This window comes from Aedes aegypti, chromosome 2 (genome assembly GCF_002204515.2).
Source record: "Aedes aegypti strain LVP_AGWG chromosome 2, AaegL5.0 Primary Assembly, whole genome shotgun sequence".
NCBI lineage: Eukaryota > Metazoa > Arthropoda > Insecta > Diptera > Culicidae > Aedes > Aedes aegypti.
The window spans coordinates 151857258-151884560 of record NC_035108.1 but is presented as its reverse complement, the minus strand read 5'-3'; the positions used below and the strand labels follow the sequence as shown (position 1 = coordinate 151884560).

The following is a 27303-nucleotide window of genomic DNA, read 5'->3' as shown; positions in this document are numbered from 1 at the left end:
AACCCTGGTGGAACCTTGGTCGTATGCTGACAGGGAAGGGGGGCTCCTCTCTTCTGAGGGTGTAGCTTATCAGAGCGTCTGTTCTCCATGTTAGGGGCGGCTCAAAACAGCGTCTGTTCTCCGGACGAACGTGAGGTGATTGAAAGGTGGAAGCAGCACTACGATGAACACCTAAACGGCGCAGAGGAGGAAGATCATCAAATGGGCCCGGACAGGTTGGCCACTTGTCTGCACCGATTGATAGCCAGGATCTGGGATACAGAACAGCTACCGGAGGAGTGGAAGGAGGAAATAATATACCCAATATACAAAAAGGGTGACAAGTTAGAATGTGAGAATTATCGAGCGATAACCATTCTTAATGCAGCCTTTAAAGTGCTTTCCCAGATCATCTTCCGCCGTCTATCGCCACTGGCAAGCAGATTTGTTGGAAGTTATCAAGCCGGATTTGTGGACGGGCGATCGACGACAGACCAAATCTTTATGTTGCGGCAGATCCTCCAAAAGTGTCGCGAATATCAAGTCCCTACGCACCACCTATTCATCGATTTCAAAGCGGCCTATGATACCATCGACCGCGAAGAGCTATGGAAGATTATGGACGAGAACGGTTTTCGGATGAGTTCGAGGTGGTGGACGAATTTGTCTACCTCGGATCACAGATAACGTCGGATAACAACTGCAGCAGAGAAATTCGAAGACGTATCATCGCCGGTAGTCGTGCTTACTATGGACTCCACAAGACCTTGCGGTCTGGTGAACTTCACTTCCGAACTAAGTGTACAATGTACAAGACGCTAATAAGACCGGTAGTCCTCTACGGGTATGAGACGTGGACAATGCTCGAAGAGGACCTGCAAGCGCTAGGAGTTTTTGAACGACGTGTGCTTAGGACGATCTTCGGCGGAGTATGTGAGAACGGCGTATGGAGGAGAAGAATGAATCACGAACTTACGCAACTCTACGGTGAACCCAGTATCACGAAAGTCGCCAAAGCTGGAAGGGTACGATGGGCGGGACACGTTGTGAGAATGCCGGACAACAATCCCGCAAAAATGGTGTTCAACTCAAATCCGGCCGGTACAAGACGAAGGGGAGCGCAACGAGCGAGGTGGTTTGACCAAGTGGAGCAGGATCTTGGAAGTGTGGGGCGATCGAGGAATTGGAGGTTAGCAGCCATGGACCAAGTTAGTTGGCGTAACATTGTGGCGCAGGTCATGTCTTGAAGGACGTAGAGCCAGCAAAAGTAAGTAAGTTATGGAAATCTATCATTGCATTACAGATAGCCAGTACAATCCAATGATAGATTTTCTTGAACATTGCTTCAACTTTGAGCGGAAAATTTGTAAAACGATTATGGTTATTCTCCTCTTAACTGAGAGCATTCTTTGCCAAACTTGCCATTTTCGCATTCGTATATCGTGTGGCAGGTACGATTATGCCCAGGGAAGTCAAGGAAATATCCATTTCGAAAAGTTCCTGGACCGACCGGGAATCGAACCCAGACACCTTCAGCATGGTTTTGCTTTGTAGCCCCCTAACTCTAACCACTCGGCTAAGGAAGGCCCCGAATGTATACACGTTAAAATCTCACCAATGCTCCAGATTTTTTGAGGACTACAAACTTGGGTAAATTTGATAGCAAATCAGAATTAGTGATGTATTATACTGCCGTTCTACGCATATTTGTTCCTGCGGTAAACCTTATGTTACATGGAACATGGGACAAGTAGGCGAAGAAGGGCAATATCTCAGCCTACTTAGGTATCGACATTAGAGCCGCGTTTAGCTATTAGAAGACCCAGTTCTCTCATGCGCGCGATCGATTTAACAAAATGTGGAGCCCGAAATCACGGTCACCTTCTCGGACTGCACCCCCTAACTATGCTACTGAAAAGGACGCTTATCCTGATAGATGGTTGCACCATAGAGAACAAATCAAGCATCTTGGGGTAATAATCACGGGCCCTCCAAGCTAAAAAATACACGATTCCTAGAAATACCCAAGTAAATGAGTAAACAATTGTGTAAGCCACTAAATAAAAGGAGAAACTACCTTCAACGTGTTTTTGTTGTGAGCTACAGGGAAATCGTCTTTTGATGGCCCCTGGTTATGATCTGAGAGTTATGATCAATGATAAGCTCAGCTTTTAAGCCACGTTGAATATGCATGCAGCATCTGTGGCTATCGCGGCGCTTTCAAGGATCATGTCTGTAATTGCCAGTAAACGTTAACCCCTGGCAGGTGTGGCTCTATTCGTCCTCCATACCTAAGTATGAATAGAGCATGGAGGACTAATCTGATCAAAAGTTCTCACCAAATTAACCAAGTTTCTGAACAACTGTTCAACGATCTAGGCTTGTAGAAGCTTTCGATTTATCATCATATCTATTGTTTTATCTTCCTGCTTAGTCATTCAAAATGTGTAAAATTCTCAGGGTGTGAACCGTTTATTAAAACGTTTCATCAATCTGCATAGTATTTCTGCACAGTGGTGCAATAAATAAGACTTTTGGTTAGCTACTGCCGTGAATCGCAAGACAGTCTTTGAGAAATAACGAAGTCGAGAACGGTACCGGCCACGTCTTTACGGTTATCAGGGGGGATGGAAGCAATGTTAGACAAATTTTGGTAAATACTAGAGGCGGAGATCAACTCTGTATATTGTGCATCTGGGTAATCGTTGGATTGGCGAGCAATTGGGTCCTAAAATTTTTAATGAAATCTTGTTTTTATTTAATAACACGAAAAAGCATGTTACTGTAACTACTTTAGCAATTTTTCCCGCTCAAATAATGGCTATATCATGTTTAAAATTTAATTTAAAAATTTGGTCCATAAATGAACCTTGACACTTTTGATCATGTTTGACGTTCGCTTAGTCGACAAAAACACCACAGGGGTTTTAGTTCGACCACGGGGGTTGTTCCTATCTGACATTTCGTAAGGGACACGAAAAACAAAATACACCCAAAATTTGAGTTTAAGCCAAAGGATGTGACAAAATCTAAAAAAAATGTTTTCTGGGCTTAAACCAACGGAAAACATTAGAAAATTGAGTAAACATGTGTTTTTGGCCTAAACTCAAGCGTTTGGCACTAAAATTGGGACAGGGCTTTAGGACCCTATTTGCAGTTTATTGCTCCAGTGACGCATTGAAATAGCCTGTGTCGCTCGGGCACCAACATGGAAAGGCCGCCAGAGGCCAGCGACATTTTGGTTGAGCGAAGGTTTTGTTCGTTCTTGTTTTTGTCTGCAATGACAATACATCTCCACGGTTGAGGAGCTTGTGATAGCAGTGTAAGGTATTGGTTCGGAACCTAATCTAGGGATCAATTACTACTCGCGATATATTTCATTTCTTTAGTTGTATTATGCATCAAAGAAATATCATTGGTAATATTTACAAACTCATTGACAAAATTTGGTAGAATTTTAGAGAAATATGGGAGATTTACAGTGTTTTTGAAATGCTACATCAGCCCACAGTTTTGTGTAACTGTCCAATTGGAAGCTTATAAGAAAAACACTCTAAAGTAAATTTAATGAGTTTTTATGTTAACCTCAAACAATGCTACTATGACACATATATGACAATCTGTCAAATCTGACAGATAGTGAGCGAAACTCTTAAGGGCAGTGTTCATTTCGCTCCACAGGAGAAGCTGTTTCAACCGGCTCCGGTTACGTGCGGTTCACTTTGGCTTTCAATTGATTTTGTTCTTTCGCGGTGTCAAGTACCTTTTCTCTCTCAAGAAAATTTCAAAGAAAGTGTCTCAGTTTTTTCAAGTGTTTTTTCCTCGTCAAGAAGTAAGTATCCCTTAGTCAAAATGTTAAAAAAATGCGCACCACTAGTGATGGATGGAGAAAAGTGTAAATTTGGACGGAAAATTACACTGATTGGGGCGTAAAAAGAGTTTTGAAAATTTTCCATCTCAGCCGATCGAAATCCGCAATGACGGCCTCCATTTGCGAAAAGCACTTCCTCCATCAGAGTCCTATGTGGGCAAAGGAAAATGACTCTGATGACGTTTAAATTCTCCACTTGTCTTCTACGCAATTGCTTCTAGTTTTCTATGTATAATATTGTAGTACCTAATAAAAGTAATAAATTTAGGCAGCTTCCATTGGAGTCCCATTTGACTAGGGCGTAATCCCATTTCAGCCGGCGTCAATCGGGCATCGGTAGCAAAAAATTATCGATTTTTCGTTTGTCTGTTCTTCTCTGGTGTTCACCACACGTTCAGAGTCTCTCTCCACACTGTTAGCGTTTGAGTAGGATATTTTGGAGTTGTATTACATATACAGTTTTTTTTTAACCAGCCGGCATTTGTTGATGGCAAATTGACGATTCCTTATTGTTTCATTTGGGGAAAGACAATCATTATCATCTTTGAAGTAAACCTTGTTGGCTAAATAGACGCTACTACTGTTTGATTGCTACATTTCCCTATCTGTAGTCTGTACAGTCCCGTCAAATATGAATTTATTGTAGAGTAGTATGAGGGGGCTAGCTTGTTGTAATAGCAGTATACCGCACAGTGTGTAGGTGTATGTGCAAAGAGCACTTTGCTTACTAAATCGATAAAAAATATGGATATCACTCATTTGTGGATTGACTTTTCAATGAAACGTTGATAGTTTGATACTTCCTAAGGTTATCACAACTTGTGATATCGATTTAGCTATTAGGGTATGTGTGTTGCGTTTATTAGAATAGGTGCAATTTATTACTAACAGGATTGTCTGAGAAGTCATTTTAAATGCTCTTATTTAGGGAGCTGGATCCTATTCTCGGTGCTTTCGATTCACTTCGGCAAGGGGTTTTCCAAAAGCTACTGAGTTTATATTTGACCACAATTCTTATTGCAAAGTATCAGACAATTCGAGTGAAAACAAAAAAACATTTCCAAAGTGAATCATGGAAGTGCCCAAGTAGGTTGTTCTTCACCCTATTTATCCAAAATTCAAAATGAAGAAATGTGAATAGGGAGCTAGATCTTGAAGGCACCTTCCAGGTTCGAAATCGTCATACACGAGTGCGGATGGCGAGCTGTTGATTTGAAATGATCAATCTTACACGTAACAGAGATCTTTCTCTGAGCTGCTTTTCCGCGTTAAGGTCCAGCAAATACGCAAGGGAACGATCGCAAAATTCGCCGAAGTTTACTCTTAACATATACAAGCAAAATCGCCACTATGTTCAGGGAGTGACTTGTAGGTGTGCGCGAGTGTATGTGCTTCAGTTTTCAGCAATTTATTGCGAAGTGAAATAAGCCGGCCGGCAGGCTATAATTTATGCGGAGCGTCGTCATCTTCGTCTTTATCCAATCTACGCTTGGTTCTATGAGGACTACATATGTACGTGTCGATAGGCAGTAAACCGTGCCGGAGGCAATTGTGTGAAAAAATCAAAGTTGGAAGAGAGCTGGCTGTAGGTAGTGGGTGGGTGCGAATTTCCTTTTTTTTTTCTTATAGGAACAATTTTTATGTGTGTTAGACGAAACTAATTCGAACAGCTGTTACCCTGTTGGAAGTTCATAGTTAAAAAGTTTTTTTTTTCAATACTATGCGCTGGTGTCGGTTTCATTATTTATTATACTACTGTTATTTTTTAGAATAGAAGTTTCACGATTTAAAATCTACTTTACGAAGCAGTTAGATCATTAGGAAATTCATTCATTCTTTTTGAAAGGGTCATGTTTGATCTCGAAAAAATGTGAATCATTGAATAAAATATTAATGCTGTAAAATGGTCAAATTTCACATAATGTTATTTATGAATGCTCCTTAAAATGCGAGCTAAATTTTCGCTATTGAAGTTGAAGTTAGTTTATGTGTTTCTCTTGTCATTATACTAGTGTTTCTTCGGATAAGTTGGTGTATGTGCTCATGTCAATCCGTTTTCCTCTTATAGTTCAAATATTACAGAACAAATAAGTTCTGTTCTCATGTCCAACGAATGTATCATTAGGTAAAGAATGCATATCAATAAATAAATGCATTTTGGTCGTATTGGCGCTTACGTCGACTATTCGAATATGGGCAGTATAGTGGAAAATTATTTATCCTTGCACTGGATTGGCGCCCAACGTGTTTACCGTTATTTTGTCTCACTACTACGACTGAACTACTATCATTTCTTTGGATTTTGTGCATTTTGTGGCAAGAAATGTCACTAAATTATCGTAAAACGGGGTAACTGTATAAGTTTTTTTTTTAAGAAAATCTAATCATTTCTGCAGGCTCTCTTGAAGAATAAAATTTTATGTTTTCAGAACTACAGTCAACTCTGCAATACTCTATAATATCTTATCTCGATATTGAGTTAGAAAACATAGTACTTACTTACTTATTTGGCTTTACATCAATTATCTTGATAAAACCTCGCCAACAATATTTCGCCAATTCCCTCGGTTCATGGCCGCTTCTCTCCATCCTCGACTGTGACCCACGCTCTCCAGGTCCTGGTGTACCTGGTCAATCCACCTAGCTCGCTGCGCCCCACGCCTTCTTGTTCCGACCGGATTCGTGGCGAACACCATCTTTACAGGGTTGTTGTCCGGCATTCTTGCAACATGCCCTGCCCAGCGTATCCTTCCAGCTTCCAGCTGAATGGTTTTCACGGACACTTCGATACTTAGTTGAAGATGACCAAAACAGTACTGAAAAGTGATACTTTTCACCACCGTTAACAGTGCTGAAAAGTAACACTTTTCAGCACTGTTTCTTTGGTTAAGAAAAGTAGGCCGTTATGTAGTCTATCTTCTTGATGAGAAGTAGGCCAATATATAACGGAATTGCAAAAAAAAATATTCTGGAACGTTTTCATTTTTTCAGTAATCTACAATATTGTAGAATATTGTATTGTGCTATCTTTTCAAATAAAAAAAATTAGAGCGAGTTTCGAAAGCTATGAGCTATGTTTGGCACTTAGCACACTTTTGCATAAACATGCTTTTAACAGACAAATAAATGTTCAGAAGATACCAAAACGTGTATCGTATAATGCTACAGCTTTGATTAGATCGGGGGCATAGCAGTGCATGATAAAACGTATCTAAACAAGCTCCTTGTTTTCTTGCCTTCTTTGACTTCTTTCTTTAATTCTTGGGATGTGTACAACGGTCAGATGATCTTATTTTGGATATGAATATGAAAAAACCAATACCACTTTGTCAACACACAAGGTAGGTAGGTATTCAACTTTTTAAAATGTGAAATGATCGAAAAACACCTACAAATTTTAATTTCATTTGCTTGAATTTTGACGGTTTTCCACGATCCACCCTCTGAATGTGGGGGTTTTCCAGTGACAGTTGGTGACAGGTTCCCTTGACTTTTGGGAGCTCACAATCTAAGCCAGCTGTCTCCTCTCTCTCAGGTTATAACTTGCGAAACATTGCCTATCATGGAGCGATTCCGATGGGATGCTTTTCTTCGCATGCTTCGATCGTGCTTCTTAATCAAATGTGAACAAATTATGCAATGTGTTTCCATGGTATTTATATGCAGACATCCCTAGAAGAAGAACAGGATACAGTTTTTGATCATTTCCTAGGGAAATTTTTCATAGAATTTTAGGTGAGCTTGAAATTGAAAACTTAAAGAATCCCCGTTGTATCTTTGAAGTAATTAGTGGTTGAAATAAGCATGAGCATAGGTGTTGATGACCGTATAATTCGTAGTTGCTACTCCGTCATAGACCGGAATAATCAAAATTAGTGGTTGAATTCTCGAAGATGTCCCCAACGGATATCTTGGACAAAACCCAAGAAAATCGAAACATTGAAGGACTCAGGACTTTCTTGATAAATTTCCGGAAAAAAATGTAGGTGGAATCTTTGGATTAATTTCTGGGATAAATTTTAGACAAACAACAGGTCAAATTCTTGTAGATATCTTGATCAAATTGTTGGAGAAATTCTTCAGGAAACAGACTCCTTAAGAAATCTTTGGATTAATATCTGAAGGAAACTTTGGGTGTGCTTTAGGCAAATATCGGAACTTATTTCTAATTTAGATAAATAGATATCTTTATTTAAGAGATTTGCAACCCGAGGCTGGCTCATCTATATTTCTAATTTAATTCTTAGGAGAAATCATGAAAACATATAAACATTAACCAATGTCGCAACTTATTTTTCGATTTTCAACCGTGTTTTTGGTCGAAAAAATCTTTTCCATCTTTAGTCAATCTTCAAAAATCTTGGTAAAAATCTGTGTAGCCTAGAAAAAATAGTAAATTTCAATCATTTAGATTTGCAAGAGCTTTTGCAAACATATCCTGCCTGTTCTTGGAATGTAAACAGCTTGTCCCCTTAATGCTACAACTAGATAACTCGAAACTTCGATTTTTAGAGTTCAATTTTTCGGAACTGAAATCTTAATTAAATCTGCCAGATATTTAGAGATCATAATCGTGAGATTCAAAGTAAACAAGTCAAAGATTACTTTTCAATCATATTCTCTGTGATTATCCATCACTTTATGAAACGGTCAAACTTGCAATGTTGAATAGTTCAAAATTTGGATTTTCTAGTTATCTAGTTGTAATCATCAAGGGGACGAATTATTCATGTAAGATTTTCTCACCCAGAAGTATTCTGAATACCTCGCAAGGCAACAATTACATAAAAAAAGATGATAAATGATAGTTTTTTGAACTTTGAAATACTTCAGTAAGTATTTGAGAAAAACTAATCAGAAGAATGGCATTTGTATTTTATATGTTTCAAAATCATGCCCAAAACTCGTTTCAAGTTTAAACATCTTAAAAATCTTTCAAGTTTAAACATCTTAAAAATCTTGTAATCTATCTATCTATCTATATAAATAAAAATGGAGTGGTGTTTGTATGTCACGAAATAACTTGAGAACAGAACATCCGATTTGCACAATTCTTTCACTGTTGTCTTCTTGAAGGGCTCCGACGTGTTCGTGTGACAAGTTATCGGAAAATTTGGCAAAACGGGGGAGTTCTATTATGTAATTTGGTATAGGAGGTACCATGCAATTTTTCAACAGCCTACTTGATGGCAAGACGAAGTTTTCCGGGCCCACTAGTTACAGATAAATCTGTGTATGTGGAATCACTGACAGTAACACGAGCAGTACTACTTGAAGTAGTGTTATAAGGGAAGATTCAAATATGACGGTTATCGTTTTTCGGGATTTCTAAACACACCCCCTCCCCCCTCTGTCATGGGGTTTCTCATACCTTATACATGCACTGTCACACTGTCATAGATCCCCTCCCCTAAATAATGGACGTTCCTCATCGCCATATTCGTTATCCCCAAAAATGATCTTATTGGTTAAAGAATAAACTTAAATAGCAGCGACTCACTCTTAATTGAGCATTACTCTATGTATGACGTGAATAATTACTATATGATAGGACAAACGACTCAATCTAAAATCTGAAACCGCTGGGGGACTATACCGATAAAAATAAAACTGAGGGTAAAAGGATCGCCCAGGAGAGTAATGGATGAACCTGTGTGTTACACATCACTGATTTCGTCAATGCGCAGGTTTCTGCCGGCAGACGGCGACAGTGAAAACGACCTGTGACGGCGAAGCATAGAATAATTTATTCCAATGCAGGACTGGAACTGTTTCATAACCACTGTTAGTCCCATTGATAGTCATCCTCGAAGTGGTGTGGTGTAGTGACCACGCCATCATTAGATTTCTGATTTCAACACTAATAGGTTTGGTTTCTTGTCCCGTTCTAATTGCAGAAGTTTCTCCAAGCAAGCAGTTTGATTCCACACAGCAGACCTAAAGAATCCCAAAGCAAAAATGGCTTATCGAAACAATAACCGTCGCAACAACGGAGGTGGTGGCAATTTCGGCAACAACTACGGTGCTGGCCGAATCAATCCTTGGGACACGGGTGTGGGCGGGGGCCGTGGCAATAATAATGACGCCCTCACACTGGCCAACAGTCTGATCAATAATTTACTCCGCAATCAAAACTCCAACCAGGTGCCGCCGTCGCTCCTCGATGGCGTCCAATCGTCCCGATTCGATGATATGAATGGATTCAACTTCATACGGGTAAGTGCGAACGTGCGCCAAGCCAAAGTCCTCGTGGCCCTTCTTCCGTCTCTCGCGTTTTGCATTATGATTTATAGCGTATCTCTGAATATAGTTCTTACTTAGTTTCCCTTTTATCCCGGGTGGTAGTGGCTTTTTTTTTTGGCACGCAGTGGTAACCACTCATTCTGCCCATAAAAGCATAACTGTCTTATATGGATTCTTGAACAACGCCGTTTTCATTGCTAAATTGAAGTTTTAATGTATACTTGACTCAATGGCTTTTTACATTTTGCGCAGTTTTGCTTTTATGGGCAGCATTGGCGGGTCGCATTAAGGGAAGAGACGCTGACAGTGTGGTTGCCGGCAAACGGTATAGGTTGTGGTGTCCGGAGTGTCAGTGTGATTCTGCTTTGATCCATCGTGGTTGAAACTTACTATGATGCAGGAAAAGCCACTAGCCAGTCTGGGACTCTCTCACACTTCGATTACATTTCGATTGATCGCGATATTTTTAGTTACCTTACTGTCTTAAATATTCCTAGTTTATCTGTTAACGTCGAAAGATGTCCCTATTGCATTGAAATATATCTGTATTGAACTAATATACGTAACGTTGGTAGAAGAGGAAAAGAAATACTATATATGATCGCATTGAAAATTAGTAAAATCAAATTCAAATGGATCTCGCGTTGTTAATTGAATATCTTTTAAAATAATTTGTGGACCGATTTTAATTGGAAGCATTATTTCATATTTAAGTAGATATAACTTGTTAAGACTTAGAACTGAATTTATTAATAACACAGAAATCTTATCTACACCCTAAACAAGACCTTAAACCAAAATTGTATAATATCGTTGCATATACAGAAAATGTAAGATTTTTTTTACCAATACTGTATAAACAACATAATTTGACAATATTTGTGAGGTTTTCATGCAGAAATCTGGCATCTACTGGTTGGGTGAAGTGATACTTGCTAAGTATACCGTGAACGTACCATATTTGACGCGGGTCCAAACTTGACGCATTTTCTAATTATTTTTATTATAAATTAATTCTAGTTCAGAATAGCATTCAAAAATTTATTCCTTAATCTTAATTTACATGTTATTGTAAGATTTCAATCAAAAAAAGTTTATTTATGAGTAAAAATAGGCAAACAATAAAAATTATTTGAAAATGCATCCGACAAGTGCGTCAATTTTTTCATTCCTTAGTGAATGTGCTAAATATTGTTAATCAATTTTCATGAAAATATTGTGCTGTTTTACAGCAATATCATCAACAACAGTCAGTAATATTCTTTTATTCATAAATTGACGTCGAAATTTTTCTATTTTTAAGGTTTAAGACATATTTTTGTATGAAAATCTTGTGCGTCAAATTAGGCACACAATGTTCCTAATTATTTGCTATTTTGTTCAGCACGTTTTGTTGAATCGAAAATAGGAAAAGAAATATTTATGGTGATTGCATTCAAAAAATCCGTCCGCAGAACAACCCAATGCTTTATGTAATCACATGTAAAGGGTCATCCATAGATTACGTCACGTTTTTAGGAAGAGGAGAAGGTTCAGGGAAACGCAACGATTCATACAAAATATTTGCACTTTTCATAAAATAAATGTGGCCGAGGTTGAGAGGGGTTGAAAATTGAACAATTTATCGCGGTTTATGGACGTCCCCTAATGTTTCAAGGAAGCTTCAATAAATGCGTCAGGAGGTGAGGTGTAGGTTCAATGGTTTGTTTCGTATAATTTATACAATAGGGGGTGTCCATGAGATACGTGTCACAAAAAATACCATTTCTAGAAAAACCCCGCCCATCGTAGGGTCACGCTTTTTATATGGAGCCTTAAAAAAACTTATATGATTCGTCACATCTTGAATAGAAGAAAAATTAAAAAAATTGAATTGAAATTGAAGGTAGAACATCTCCCACCCCCTAATAACATGACGTACTTCATGGATGGCCCCATATATGGTTCTCGATGTATTCCGAGGCCCATACTGCCGTTAGTTCTACGCATATTTGTCCCGCGGTCCATAAGGGTGCCATAGAACATGGGGCAAGTAGGCGCGCGTAGTTCACGTGTTATAAGTAACGAAGATTCTCAACCGGACATTTTTGGAACCGGTTGTTTTCGTTCTAGATTTTGACCAATTTGTCCTTATTTTAGCAACTACCTTCCCCGTTCCAGCGCAACACAGTTTTCAAACCTTGCCCTTGTCTGATATCGCGAAGAAAATTCATTAAACTAAACAATAATGCTTAACTATGGATTGAACTCAATCGCCGGTTTTATTTTCTACACTAACTAAACGCATAGCAAAAGTACTACCGGATGACGTCATTCAAAACTTTTTCCAAAGGTTCTAACTTTTATGTCCACTCTAAAGCGCTTTTTTCAATTAATTGAACTATTGAATACTGAAACTCTTGTATACTTTAAACTTTAGCAATTATTTGTAAGTGCGTCAAATAAGGAACATAGTGCGTCAAATTAGGCACATTGAAGAATTGATGCGTCAATTAAGGAACCTAATGTGTTCCACAAAAAGTCAATCAAACATAAAGAAAAAAACGTTTAATATTTTTTTACTGATTTTTCCTTAATTCTATAATAGTTGAGCTAGCATATGTTCAAATTTCAACAAAATCGGAAAGATTTAGACGATTTGACAAGTGTTTGAATTTAGAATTTTCTTAACCGCGTCAAATATGGTACGTCCACGGTATATATAAACACAGATGTTTGAACAGTGCAATTTTGGTAAATTTCGGACGGGAAAAATGAATTATTTTATTGTTGAACAAATGGAAACACTTTTTGAATAATTTAGAACTAAGTCAAGAGTTTTGGATATGAATTAAGAATTTGCAAAATATAGAAGTTTATTAACAGGCTCTTGAAAAAAACAGTTCAAATGAAGTGACTCATCTAGTGACTCATCAGTCCCTGTACTCACTGATAGTTGTCACCAAATATGATTGTTTTACAAGGAACGAATAACTCTGTATTTTGTAATATATTAGCACTCAGGAAGAAAACATTGGAGGCAAATGTTGCAAACCAATCATAGATAAGTAACCCCTTCCTTTTTAACAGCTTCGAATCAAACTTCCAATTTTGCACCAAAACATTAAATACACTAATCTCGTGAAGAAAACATCCACCAATAGTGTTTTTTGCACTAGCAGAAAGTTGAAAATAGAAATACCAGGAACATAGCCTACTTTTTCTTGAGTTCAGTGCCTTTGGAAACGTCAGTAGGGACACAAGTCGGACATCTTTGGGTTCCGAGAAGGTGGCTTGCTATAAAACAAAGCCACAGTTCAAATTTTCAAGAGCACAGAGCTAAATAACCTGGCCAATCGTTTGCGTTGTAAAATATGATCGGTTGGTCGATACAAAAAATTCTTCACAAATATAGAGATATTAAAAAGCATATAAGACAACAGTTTAGAGTAGGTTGCTCTTTTGCTGGATTACGTTTATCTGTCCTATATGTAGAAAGTATGCATTAAGATAACAGACGTTAAAGTAATCAACTTATACAGTACTGCCACGGCGCCCCGACAGACCGTTATCTTAAAAAAAAAAGTTCTTCTAAACTGACTACAGGGATCGATTCCTGAGGTCATTCTGCACCTCAGAGCTAATTAAAAAAATCCTTTGGAGGTACCCTAAAAATCTTGATTTGAGGTTTTTGACAAAAAAATACAATATAACCCTTTTTAAAATTATGCTAGCACTAAGAAAAAACGCTCAAAAAGTTGACTATATTGATATCAACTAGTATATATTTGTTTTCTCTGTTATAATTAGAAATATCTACAACTTTTTTAATTTACCAGAGTGACTTATGTGTGTTTTTATATGGCTTAAATAAGTAATCTTAGTTCAATGAATGTAAATCTAAAAATAATTTTAATATAGTGTTGATGCTATGTCCGGTAAAAGTAAAACATTCGACACTGAGTATCATATAATTACAGATTATTATTAGACTTTCACACCATGGATCAGTCCATTGAAGACTGTAGAATTTATTTTTCCTAACATTATTAGCTTCTTTTTACATCTGGTACTATCGTCAATGTATACGTCAAGTTTTCCATCGTTTGTGTTCAGAATAGTAGTGGTGAAAGCTGATTGCCGTTCAAAATGCTCTACTTTGGCATTATTTAATTTTGTTTTCCTTTGAGCAATCGGAATGAAATTTTAACAGAAAACTACAAATGTGCTCAATATCAAAATATGAAATTTTTCACAGCACCTGTTGAAAAGTTAAGCACCAGTTGAAATTGCTCAAAATAATAGGAGATCGCAGTAGGCAGCACGCGCGAACGGTTGTGTTGAAAATAGATCGGTCACGTTTTTATCTTCTCCGCGAATTATTGGATTTGGCTGGAGCAGTTTTGAAAAAAAGTGTGTATAGCGGAAATAAACGGTTATGCACGCGTTCTGCTGGGCAAAGCTTCGTTGAAGTCCAAACAAAAGGTAAAGATGCAACAAAGCTAAGCCTCAAATTTTCGGGAGCACAAGTCTGGAGAGCCGAACGGTGGACCGGGCTGAAGCCTTGATCGAATAGTCACTTGCTGGTGGTGACCAAACGATCAGATTTTCAGTTTGAACCGTCTTCTTGGTACTCTAGATAGGTGATCTTGAGTGATATTTTGCTTTTGTGAAATGAGCATACTGATTAAAGTACCTACAGCTGCTTAATCAAGGATGGCTGATCAATTTGGTGAGCTCGTTTCATGCTTTTATTTTAAATGTACAATATACTTATTATGAAATGTATCGTATTTGATGTCAACGGTGGGAATGTTACTTGAACGAATTGATTTAACAAAATATAAACAGTTCGTCACTGTAAGTGTCGACATAGTCTCTTGTACATTAACATTAAAAATCCCATACCTTTCCTTTTACCTGATTTTTATTATTATTAAAAAATGACCTTTGAACAAGGATGGACAAACAACACGGTATTTGAATGGTCCAAGAGGGCCATCGCTCTTGCAGCAACATGATTTCAGCACCTCACCACGCGCGCTAATCATAGATATATCGAGCATCCGATAAACTGTTTGTCGTTGGACAAAGGGTTTGTCGGATATTGTAACAAGTTGCGATTAATGCAAATCAATTTAAAATTCACGGATAAACTTTCTCACATACCATGCACGATTGACTTTCAGATTAAAAACGACAAACTAGGAGACAAATCGTGGAGTGCAATCAGAAAAATGCTCTAAAATTGTGACTTTGATTCACGAACAATGGACCGATGCATGGGTTCATTATTTGACGTTTCAGCGGTGCCGTGTTATTTAGGTAACCATGGAAACTAGTGAATTCGGCACCGATAAAACGTCAAATTAGTGAACTAGTGCATCGGTTCATTGATCGTCAGCTCACAGGCCGAGCGATTCATTTTTCGCGGAGCGGAGTTTGTTATGATGGCTTGACGACTTAGGGTTTATCGTTATTACTATGATCGCATGATAAAGAACAACCACGATGCATCTTTTTTTTATCATGATCACTAGATTTCCATCCTTGCCTTTGAATGGTTCGACACTAAAAGTGTCGACTTACCGTATGTTCACGTTGTCTTTAGAGTACTGTTAGGATTGTGATTTTTTGAACTGAGGTTGCATGAATCGCATCACTTACCAAGGTGAATCCTGATCATGCAGCTATGAGCCCTCCCACTAACAAAACTCCTTCCCATGACAACCATGGAGACGCAAAGGTGATCTCGGTCTCTAGTAACAATGGATGTGACACTAACATTACTTCTCTTCTCCGATGATCGTAAGGACGTGGCCGGCTCGAAAGTGTACGTTGAAGAAGGAAAGTTACTCCTAAGCTACATCTCTTAGTTCCTTGTGCAACTTCGATTATTCTGGTCAATGACGGAGTAGCAACTACGAATTGTACGGTCATCAATGCTTATGCTAGCTGAAATTGCTCAAAATAATAGTAGTTTTTCTTGTGTGAGTTTTGTTCACCAGCATTTTTGTAAAAAATTGGCTTGTTTATGTAGTTAGAGCTTTCGTAATTGTTATAACGATGAGTAAAGAAATTAAATGAAATCAGGAATATTTGAAGTTCTCTGCCAAAATTCATGCCGATTGCTTTTACTAGTATTATTCTGAACAACTTTATTTCCCATGAAGTAAAAACACGTGTTCTGGCTGCGAATTTTATGGATTACGTAACCAGCTTAGGGACGCGCAACATGCTAAAGACATTTCATTATTAGTTGCTTACTAAAGGGTCATCTAATTTCATCAATCCTCTCCTTCGTTAATAATTTCGACAAAATAAACTCCTCCGTAATTAATTAACTTACGCGTAGTAAAGATGGACAAATTATGGGTGAAATTATGAAAATCCTCCGTAATGCTGACAACTTATGATATCGCGATCCTTATCGTACATCGCTTTAAAGTGTTTTAAAAATAGAATCAGTTTTCAATAATAATGCGACGAGAACAACGATGAAGAGAAACCGATAATTACAAGTATGTCCAAATGAAACATAATTGTTTATTTGTCCTAATTAAATAAATGAAATGAAAAATGAAATCCTTGGCTTTCTAAACACTTTTATTTGAAGGCAGGAGCGAAGACTATTAAGCGAATGAAATATGGCATACTTCAGTGAGCTGGTTATTTAGTGCGAATGTCGGAAGAGAAAGGTGCAACAATTCAGGTGGCGGTCAGTGGCCCCGTGAAAGACATCCGCGTATGTTCATTCTGATATTGAGGTGAACGTATCAGAGCTACCAAATCGTTCCAGATTTATAACATATCAATCGACGTGCTGTAATTAGCTATAACAGTAATCACATGCCTTAATATTATTGTGTTACATTTATTCTCATATCCTTTTTTTTTTCAACTGACAGAACTGACAATTAATTGAATTTTAGTCAGTTTAACATAGGAAACAACATTAAATTAAACTTAAATCAGTAAACTATGCAAAAAACATACTAAAGCCACTCTGGTTAGTAAAGTCAATTGTAAATATATCTAATTATAACAACTCTAATAATTATGTACTAGTTTGACCAACTTTCGTAGGTTTGTTTGATGCCATTGTATTTTTAAAATTGATTATATTGAAAATTTTAGTCAAAAACCTCAAATCAAGATTTCTTGAGATTTCTCCTAGGAATTTTTCTTTAAAGTTGGCCTTGAGATGCATAATGACCTTAGGAATCGAGCCCTACCCTCAGTTTTGATGGACAATTTTTTTTTTATAATAACGGTCTGACGGGGCACCGTGTACTGGAAAGAATGAAATACGCATTGGCGATTTTCTATACAAAATGGTCAAGCTTTGAAGCCTGGATTCTTGTGCATTGATCGACCTGACATTTTCACCGCAGCTTGTATACAACTTGAAATTTGCTCATTTGAAAATTTAGAGCATTTCAAAAAGAAACTTTTGAGTTTTCACGAAAATGGCAATATTTTTAATTGAAAATATTTAGAGTTATATACTAATCCGCAAATATTGTCAATTTGGTAAAACAAACAAGTTTGAAGGATAACATTTTCCGGTAAAACAAATTGTTTCCAAAATACTTAAAACGAATTAAATGCAATATTGTTTCTCGAAATTTCTTATTTGCGGTATCTACAAAGTTTGAGTGTTTAATATTGTGAACATTCTGCTAAGTGAAATTCGAGTTATTTCTTAACTGGGCACAGTGGTTGTTTTGTACGACTTAGGCGATATGTAGCTAAAAATTGTGACGTGCTGGAACATTTCAGACGGCATCAAACTTAGCGACCTCAAATCTACTGGAGACACATAATTTGATTCTTGAGACACGCAAAAATATCATTTTTGTTACGCTGTGTAACAAATAGTAGCCTGATCAACAATACAGATAGGAAGCCTTGATTTTACAATTTCTGTGGCTTTGTTCATTTTTCTGGTGTCTGTATGTGAATAAAGCTGAAATCATGTTAAAATTGCTATAACCAATACGTGGAGGGGAACCTTAGCACATCCTCCTTTTAGTAGAAGTATTGCCTTGCATGTAGAGGTCAAATAGCATGAATTTTTGACTAATTCGCCCACTTCCATATTTATGACCGCCCTCCTATGTAGCTGGAACCACTGCGCTGTGGATGGAATTTCAAGCTAGTCGGAACACCTGGCTTTTGAACTTGACCAATTTGTATGTAAAACGGCCAATGCGTACTTAATTCAGTCCAGTACTGTACAATAATTGAATCACAATACAATTTTCAACATTTAATTGATGTCAACAAATAATCATTGTCAATCAAAATAGTCATTGCAGAAGAATTTTAACAAAACGATGAGGAAAGTTGATTTATAGAGCATAAAAGTCCATAGTGCTGCCCGGGTACATTTCTTTTGAAATAATAATGGTATTTTTTTATAGGTGGAAGAAGTTGCTTATTCACGACTGAACTTTTCTACGACACGGTTAGGCTTTCCCTAGAAGAACTTGAAGTGTATTTCAGATTATGATATGCTCTAGCCACAGCATGAATACCATGAGAAAATGGAACTCTATTCCGACGAAAGTGCATAAGTGGCAGATACCAGTATGAGAAGACAAATAATTAGGGCCACCCTTCGCAGTGATCCCACACCCGACAGAAGAATAGGGCCACCCTTTAGAAGCGGGAATGTTTCGCATTAATCTGGCATTTTCGTCGCTTTCTTTCAAACCTTGAATAAGTATGCTAAAGACACCCTATCTATCTCACCAAGTCTTGCATTTTAGTTCACGCTATCGTAGTTTTTGGAGGTACATTGGAAATAGCAATGCAATTTGTATTACAGAATTGCCTAGATTACTATAAAATTTCAGTAATGAAAGTGTTAGCTACTAAGACTATAAATTTTGATGGTTTATGCAATTCCAATTAATTTTTTTCCTCATCTATTTGAAACAGATCAATAATAATATATAGCCACTTTTAGGCAGTAGAGTGCAGGCTGAGATAGATTTTGATATAAATTAAATAGAATTTGTACTTTTATATCCCTGAATAAAAAAAAATCAACACGAGATCCATTTGAAACTCAATTGTTTACTATTCTGCATTTCAAACATTTGTTTTAAGTAGACATTGTCCAAATTGCGGTATTAAATTTTCTGATCTTTTCTTTAATGTGTCCAATTTGTTAAAATGTTGTTCTAAATATTAATTTTTACAACGGAGAACTGATAGTTTTTTATGAGTTTTGATAATTCTTGTTAAATTTTTACAAGTCAAGTTCAGTTTCACCTAAGCTAAGCCAGTTTTCAATTACGTAAACCTTTACTCTAGAGAACGGAAAAAATGTGACTAATCACCTTGAACCTGCTCAACTATGTTTAAGTATTCTCCATTCCAAGCACATGAAACATTTTCTAATTTTGTTTCTACTTTCCCCGATACTTTCAATCGAAAAAGTCAAAAACCAGCATTGTGTGTCCAAAGCAAAACAGATCAAGGCGGTGCAACCTTCAACCTTTCCCAGCATTAACTTCTCACGCCGATAGTGAAGCTAATACAGCTTACCAGCTGATCTGAACACAATGCGGAAATCCTACACCCAAAAACACCAAAAATGATGTTCTTAGAATGCAATCAAACAACATGTCTTCTATTTTCTTCTCTTCGATGTTTTCTCTCTCCCCATTCAGAATCGGTACGGCAATAACCGTAAGAATAACGGCCCCCAAAAAGGTGGCATTCGTAAACCGGATGCTTTCACCCGTTCCAAGAATGTTCTGGCCAAAAATTCCCATAATAAAAACAAAAACGATAAAGACTCGAGCAAGAAAGAGAGGTAAGCGATTTTCAACCATTTTTCCAGCAAACCCAAATCACTTCTTTATTCGATTCAGCTTTTTATCCTCGTAAGTCTCGAAGCATGAAATGAATGCCCTAACTACCCTTAAGTCGTCGCTTCGAAATCAGCCTTTTTTTGTAAAGAGTGAAAGTCTTCCACTGCAAAAGCTAACTCAGAGTGCCATCTTCTTCCGATGCAGATGCAGTTCAGAACATTCTAGATCGCTACCGAAACCGAATGCGCACATTCAACACTCTTCGAATCAATCGCATATCTAACTGCATAGTTTTGCTTTTGCCCATTACCACCATTCCATCCGATCGGAGAATATAGGCTGATCCCTGCTGGCTGAAGCGATATAGGTATGCCAATGTCCAGGCAGCTCACACAGTTTCACAAAGAGAGAAATCCAGTTATCCTTTTCCTTTTATGATTGTACAGATTGTTTGAATGCTGTTGGAATGTTCATATTGACCTTGCCAATTGTTCAGTTTCATATGTTTTCCACACGATGGAGTCTCGATCACTGCAGTTTTAGCAATTGATATATTTTTTATCTTAGTTTTGGTGTTAAGTTATTGGCTGACTAGGTTGCTGAAGCATTAACCATACTTTCAGATGGACCATTGAGTCTTATCATCATGGGGATGGTCGAGGAGGGATCATTAAGTTGGGCGTTGTAAATATCATTAAGTGTTGTGAGAAACTCAAATTCTCATAACTCACGATTGAAATTTTTCATGCGTGAGTTGTCAATCACGCAATTCACTGTCAAAAAATCATGAATGAGTTGGCTCATCCGGCTCATCTGTTTGACTTGTAGGCCTTTTCATGTAACCTGCACTGAAATGAATTTTATTGTAGAAACTACTGAATCCATGGTAAAATTAAGAACTGCACCAACGATTTTCAACCGACTACATTAATCTGTTAACTCTACCAAAACATAGTCAACATCAGTACACAAGAAAATTTCTTCTGTTGATTTAACCAGAGTTGTAGTATTTTTGACAAGAAACATTCTAGATTTTAGAAGTTTAGCATCATACTTTTGACCACACTGTGTTGTACGGTGGGTGCCACGGACTGAAATACAATGCTTTGTAGTGGATGCTACTATGAACATAGTCAAATTTACTGTACTGCTCAGTGATTTTCACCAGATTATAGTAAACTTAACAGATTTTTGTAGTCGGTTGAAAATCGTTGGTGCAGTTCTTAATTCTACCATGGATTCGGTAGATTATACAACAAAATTTGTTTGCGTGTGTGTTGTGAAAAACTCAATTTCTCATAACTCACGCTTGAGATTTTTCATGCATGAGTTGTCATTCACGGAACTCAGCAGTCAAAAAATCATGGATGAGTTGGCCTACCTTTTTGACTCATTATCTCGTATTTCCACTCACACACGGCAATAATTTCTTGTTAGTATGGTCAAATTATAGTAATCCTTCCTAGCGTAAACAACAACATTCGGGTTACACGAGTTTTCGACGGGTTTTGCGACTGAATCATTTTTTACGGTTAGAGTTGTGATTTTGCATCAAAATATCAAGCGTGAGATTTGCTCTCACGGGAGAGCGTATTGATTAAGATTTGAGTGTGAGTCTATCAACACTGCATGTAACATGTCTATGAATTTGTTTACATCGGTGGAGGACCGGTGCAAACACGAGACTGTCATCTTCATAGAAGAACTGTCAAAGTGCTTCGAAATCAGTCGATTTGAAACGATAAAAGGCCTTTTGTCTCTTATTTCCACAGTTTACTTACACAAAGTAATGGTTTATTGTTAGTCTGGTAGAATTCTAGTAATATTTTCTAACGTAAACAAAAACATTCGGTTTTCATGAGTTTTTGGCGGGATTTACGACTGAATCATTTTTGATGGCTTGAGTGTGATTGAGTGGTTTTGCACGAAAAGTTCAAGCATGAGATTTTCGAAGCAGATCTCTAGTGAGTTTGCTCTCGCGGATTGAGTCAATAGAACAGTATTGTACAGTTTCCAATACTTTTTACATGATGATTGTTTGTGGATTGCTTTTTTTGGCAGAATGAACCAAACAAAAGTAATAATGCCTTGTTTTTGGAACAATTAAAAATCTAGATTATGATATATCTGTTTTACGTTGGGAAGAAGAAAGGTTAAATTCAATCTTTGAAACAATTAACTCATTACGCGTGGGAGAGATGGATAAATTATAATCTTTGAATGTTGGTTAACCCGTTTTTTACGCGAAACAGTATTTCATACCATTATTTTTTTAAAGAATAGATTTTGTTGTAATAAATGAAACATTATCCCAGAAGAAGCAAGAGATGGTTATGCCCTGGGAGGGAGGCACAGATACTACACACGAAATATTTAACAACATTTTTCCAAATTGCAAGATAACTTCCGCTCACCAACGACAATCAAGGCAGGCTTGGGAAAAAACGCTAGTTTGCTTTTGATGTGTACCTGCGATCTTTCTGGACAAACTTGGAAAAAGGGCCATAGTTTTATGTGCAATTAATTTTATTTTGATTGGAAAAGATTAAAAAGATGTGTGTTTCAGTCCTTTATATTCGATCAAATTAAAAGGTGCTATCGATGCTTTAAGATCTGGGCTCACAGTGACAGTTCGTGACAGCAGAATCTCGGCTCACTATGACGTACCTAAATTTTGTATCGGTTTCTCCCTCCCAGGTTATGCCTTACTCTGTCAATCCAATGGATAATATTCTAACATTACTTTTGACAATTTTTTATTACAAACCATGGGGCAGGACACTAGATCCAGTATTAAAATATTAATATTTATTAATGATATTAATATTGATATTGAGAAGATTATCAAGTATGCATGGAGTTTTGCTGTTTGCCTGTTGCCGGAGTTGCCAAGGCAAATTGATTATTTATGTGGAAAAACGTGTGAAAAAAAGTTGTGTTTATCGTCAGATCGTCTGAGCAAAATATTTGAGAAATCCGTCCGATGCAACATAGACCACACTGTTTGATGCCAACATCCATCTGCTAGTTTGGCACCTTGTACGATGCATCACATTGTCATAAATGTCCCACATCTTTCTACGATCTCCGGGCCATTCCGCAACTCGATTCCGATGCAATTTGTCTTCTATGGTATGTCAGATCGGCAAGACATACAATCCACGATCCCTAGCCTCTTGTTTATAAATCCCCCCCCCATTAAATTAAATTCAAGATACTTCTGTCAGATGTATTTAGGGAAATCGTAGGTAACTCGATGATATCATAAAATAATATATATTAATCCGTATTAACGGATATTAATACCAATATTAATGAGTGTCTTGCCCCATGTTACAAACTGTTTTTTTTATAATGCCAATCCATCACGAAACGGCTCTAATGCCCCGAATTATGTGTATCATAATAGTTATTATTATTATTATTGGCTTTATTTTCGAGGCTTTCGACCCACGACTGGTTCGTCTCCGATCGTCATAGTAGTTTACGAAACAAGTTGCTGGAAGAAGATTTATACAGCACGATTCGTACATAAATACGACAAGTGCTGTAAAAATCAAGATCTGAAACGAGTTTCAACAACACTTTTTGCAATTTCTCATCGTAATAGGCTGTTGCGTAATGACTGTTATGCAATCTTTTTTTTTTTCATTACCGTAATGAATCATTACACAACAATTTGTAGAATTCGCAAAATAATAGTGGATACGTCCTGATATGATTTCTGATACCATCAAAAGGTATTCTTCGAAGTTGCAAAAATGTTGTACGCAATTAGTTGCAGAACTCGATTTTTACAGCACTCGTCGTAATTATCCAACTCGGCAAGCCTCGCTGGTTAAATGTACGACTCGTGCTGTGAAAATCATAATTCTGCAACTTGTTGCGTACAACACTTTTTGCAATTCCTCATCGTAATTGGCTGTTTTTCATCACGCCAATCTGTCATGAAACGGCCTACTTTACTGTACTGAATTATACCGTGTTCTAATAGTCATTACGCAACTGTTTTGAGTTCTCGGCGAAAAGTTTTGCTGAGGTCGGTGAAACAATATAAGTGTGTAGTATTTTTTTTAAGAAATTTAAAAATAATGCTGAATGCATCCCGATATGATTTCTGATACCCTTAAGTGGTCTTCTACGAAATTGAAAAAAAAAAACAAACGTAACTCAAGGCAGAATTTGATTTTTACAGTACACGTCGTATGTATCTAACTCGGCCAAACTGGTTGGACAAATGCTCGTGCTGTAAAAATCATCATTCTGTAACATGTTGCGTTGTATAATAATCATTGCGCAACTGATTTCAGTTGCTTAATGACTATTATGGTACTGCCTTATTTAGTGCTGAAAAGTAGGCCGTTACACGATAGATTGGCGTGATGGAAAATAGCCTAGTACAATGAAAAATAGCAAAAAAGTTTGTTACGCAAATGATTTAATTTATTAAATGATTCATTGCGCAATGCTAGTTTATTACATAACTCATTTGTGTTATGTAATCACTCATTACATAGGGAGCAGGTCGTTAGACCGAATATCCTAAGGCCAAAAGGGTCGTTAGGCCGAAATAACATTTGACCATTTACTATTATTTCAAATGGCTAACACAGTCATAGTGTTTAATTCTTCTTTTATTCAAAGGCTGTTGTTTCTAGTTATATTTCACAGCGGCTATTGTGGGTTTCTAGGTAATGCAAATTATTCTAACTTAACAACTAACAATCCGTTCAACCTAAAAATTGAATCGAAGGATTCTAGGTAATGCAAATTATCCTGACCCATCCTCGTTAGTTATACTTACGACCTTACGAGTCTTTAGAACTATCGGCCATTTTCGGCCTAATCACCCTTCTGGTCTTTACGGCATTCGGTCTAATTGCCTACGGTCTAACGACATTCGGCCTAACGGCATTCGGTATAACAGGATCGAACCCTTTTCTGATTGTAGTAGGGTTGGAGGACTTGATAAGGAAAAGTTGTCTGTTGAATTAATTCAAAGTAAAAAAATTAGCAGAAATAGCATTTGATCAAATTTAGCCTTTTAGACACCTTCTTAACTTTTATACAGTAAGTTTTAGGTCATTTTGGTTAAATACACATTGATCAAGTAGCATAATTAGCCATTAAGGAACTCAAATTAGTTACGTAATGACTAATTACGCAACGCTGTATGAGGTATGGGAAAGTAGGCTGTTTCATGACAGATTTATGTGATGATAAACAGCATGGAGCTACAGCATGAAAAATCGCAAAAAAAAAACACACACATTGCCTCATAGTGATGTTTTTCACCTTATTCTAAGAATGCAAATATCAAATATCGTGTGGCTACCTTACTCCAAAACTGTTCCGTAATGGTTGATTTCGAAACCCAAATGAATTGCGTAATGAACTAGCGTTGCGCAACAAGTAACCATACAAATCGAAAGAGTTACTAAATGGCTTATTACGCAATACTTATGCTGAGGTGAGATTTTAGGCTATAACGATGAAAAACGTTAAGTTTTTAACTTTTTATTAACAATTAATCAATCAATCTACACATGTACCAATTATAATTTTAGATTCCTTTTTACTTTATAACACTAAGAAAATTACGGTTATGGGTGACCACTAATATTAGTAGACAACGTGAGAACGCTTAAATTTACGACTGTAGCGTATTTTAATGAGAAATACTTTTCTATCTACTGGTTATGTTATGTCCTTCTGGAATTGTTACACAACTACAATGGCAGCTTCAGTAGAAATGATCAAACTTTCCATTCTTCACATACCTGTTCAGCTAGACAAATATTGGATTCCAGTTAAAAAAAATCAAAATTCGTTAGGTTATTAACGTTTCGTTCCGTTTTCAATCGATTATATTTCCAATATCCCAAAATACCAAAAATATACGAAAAGATCAGAAAATTTCCGGTATCTGCGAAATTTCAACTTTCAACTTTCAATGTCAAATTTCTATTTCCTCTTCCGATACGTTTCGTCAAGCGCTCGTAACCGGCTATCTTTCCGTTCATTGATTTCGTTTCCCGGTTTCGTTTCGATTTCCCCGTAGTAGTAATGGCCTTCCGAGACACTTCCCGCGCGCAGCAAACTTCTATGCCGAGTTATTTATTAATTTGTTCCTATATTTCTCTTTTATCGGTTTGTCCATTTCAGAATGACTATATTTCAAGGTTAAACCTTGGATATCAAAGACGAAATCCAATTCAGTCTAGTAATAATAATAATAAAAATAAGAACAGGTAATACCAAACACATTGACAAAAAAAAACTTCTGTTTCCATCTCTGCATTTTGTTTCCATTTAGGTGAATTGAGAAAATGAGCTTCACAACCGCTTCCAACATCTCCTATCATACTCATTACGTTACTGTGTACGGCTTTCATTTTGGCACTGGTTCTATAATTTCTCATTCATTTGTTGGGCTTGTTGTAATATTTCTGTTTGCACTAGGGTCAGTAGTTATTATTCATCTGTTAACAATGCTGCAATTTTTTCTACAATGGGTTGCGGTTTTTAGCTCATCCAGTATGTTTTTGCGCTGTTGTATTCTAAATCTATAACAAAAGGTCGAAAGGAAAAGAGGCAGAAAGACAAAATGTCGGAAGGAAAAAGGGTCAAAAGAGAAAAAAATAGGAGACAAAAAGTCAATACCCTTTCTTAAAAAGGAAAATTTTTTGATGAACACTTTTAATTTTCGATATTTATTTTGTTTTTGTTTTTCGACCTTACGTGTTTTCGATCTTTTGTCCCTCAACATATCTCTTATTAGGGTGGTTCAACATATGGGTCATTGCATAATTGACTATCACGGATTTCAATTAAATTTTGCTCAAATGTTAATTCATATCAATTTATATACCGATCGGACCATCCCTCGATCAATGGGACTACCCTCGCCCCATCATTGCAAGTTAGACTGAAACCCATGATTTTGTTTAGTTTCATAAAATTTCAATTTCGGAAGAGACACGGAAAACAAAATACACCTTAAATTACAGTTTAGTCCAAAGAGTGTGACTAAATCTCATAAAAAGAAAAAAAAATGTATTTTGGGCTTTAAACTAACAAAAACATTTAAAAATTGAGTGTGTTTCTGGCCTGAACTTAAGCGTTAAATTTGGAAAAAGACTTTAGAACCCTATTGCTTATCTGTTGACACATACGCGTATTTCTACCATTTGTAGACCTTTTCTCTGTCCGTTACTCGCATCTAGTAGATGCGTGTACTGCCACTGAAGAACGCTCCAAGTGGTAGTAGAAATACGCGTAACTGTCTAAAGATTAGCAATTATTGAGGAACTGGTACAATAAGGCATTTTATGAGCTCATTCAATAATAACGTGCAGCGAGCTTTTCAATCTTCTCCGGTGAAAGTAAAATCTGCAGGCAAGG

At 37.0% G+C, this 27303-nt stretch overlaps 1 protein-coding gene across 4 annotated transcripts in view; it reads left to right on the top strand.

The window, feature by feature from the left end:
* Window positions 1–3653: 3653 nt before the first annotated feature.
* Window positions 3654–27303, top strand: part of LOC5571937 (zinc finger protein on ecdysone puffs) — a 49397-nt gene continuing 25747 nt past the window's right edge. For 2 of the 4 annotated variants that reach the window (XM_021842768.1, XM_001659989.2), the window contains exons 1-3: window positions 3654–3811; window positions 9748–10066; window positions 26065–26150. In XM_021842768.1, the coding sequence (XP_021698460.1) occupies window positions 9809–10066; window positions 26065–26150 (344 nt within the window). In that variant the 5' untranslated portion in view covers window positions 3654–3811; window positions 9748–9808. Of the gene's footprint in view, window positions 3812–9747; window positions 10067–19755; window positions 19902–26064; window positions 26151–27303 lie in introns of all 4 variants that reach the window. The other 2 variants (XM_021842767.1, XM_021842766.1) reach the window with 1 other exon arrangement.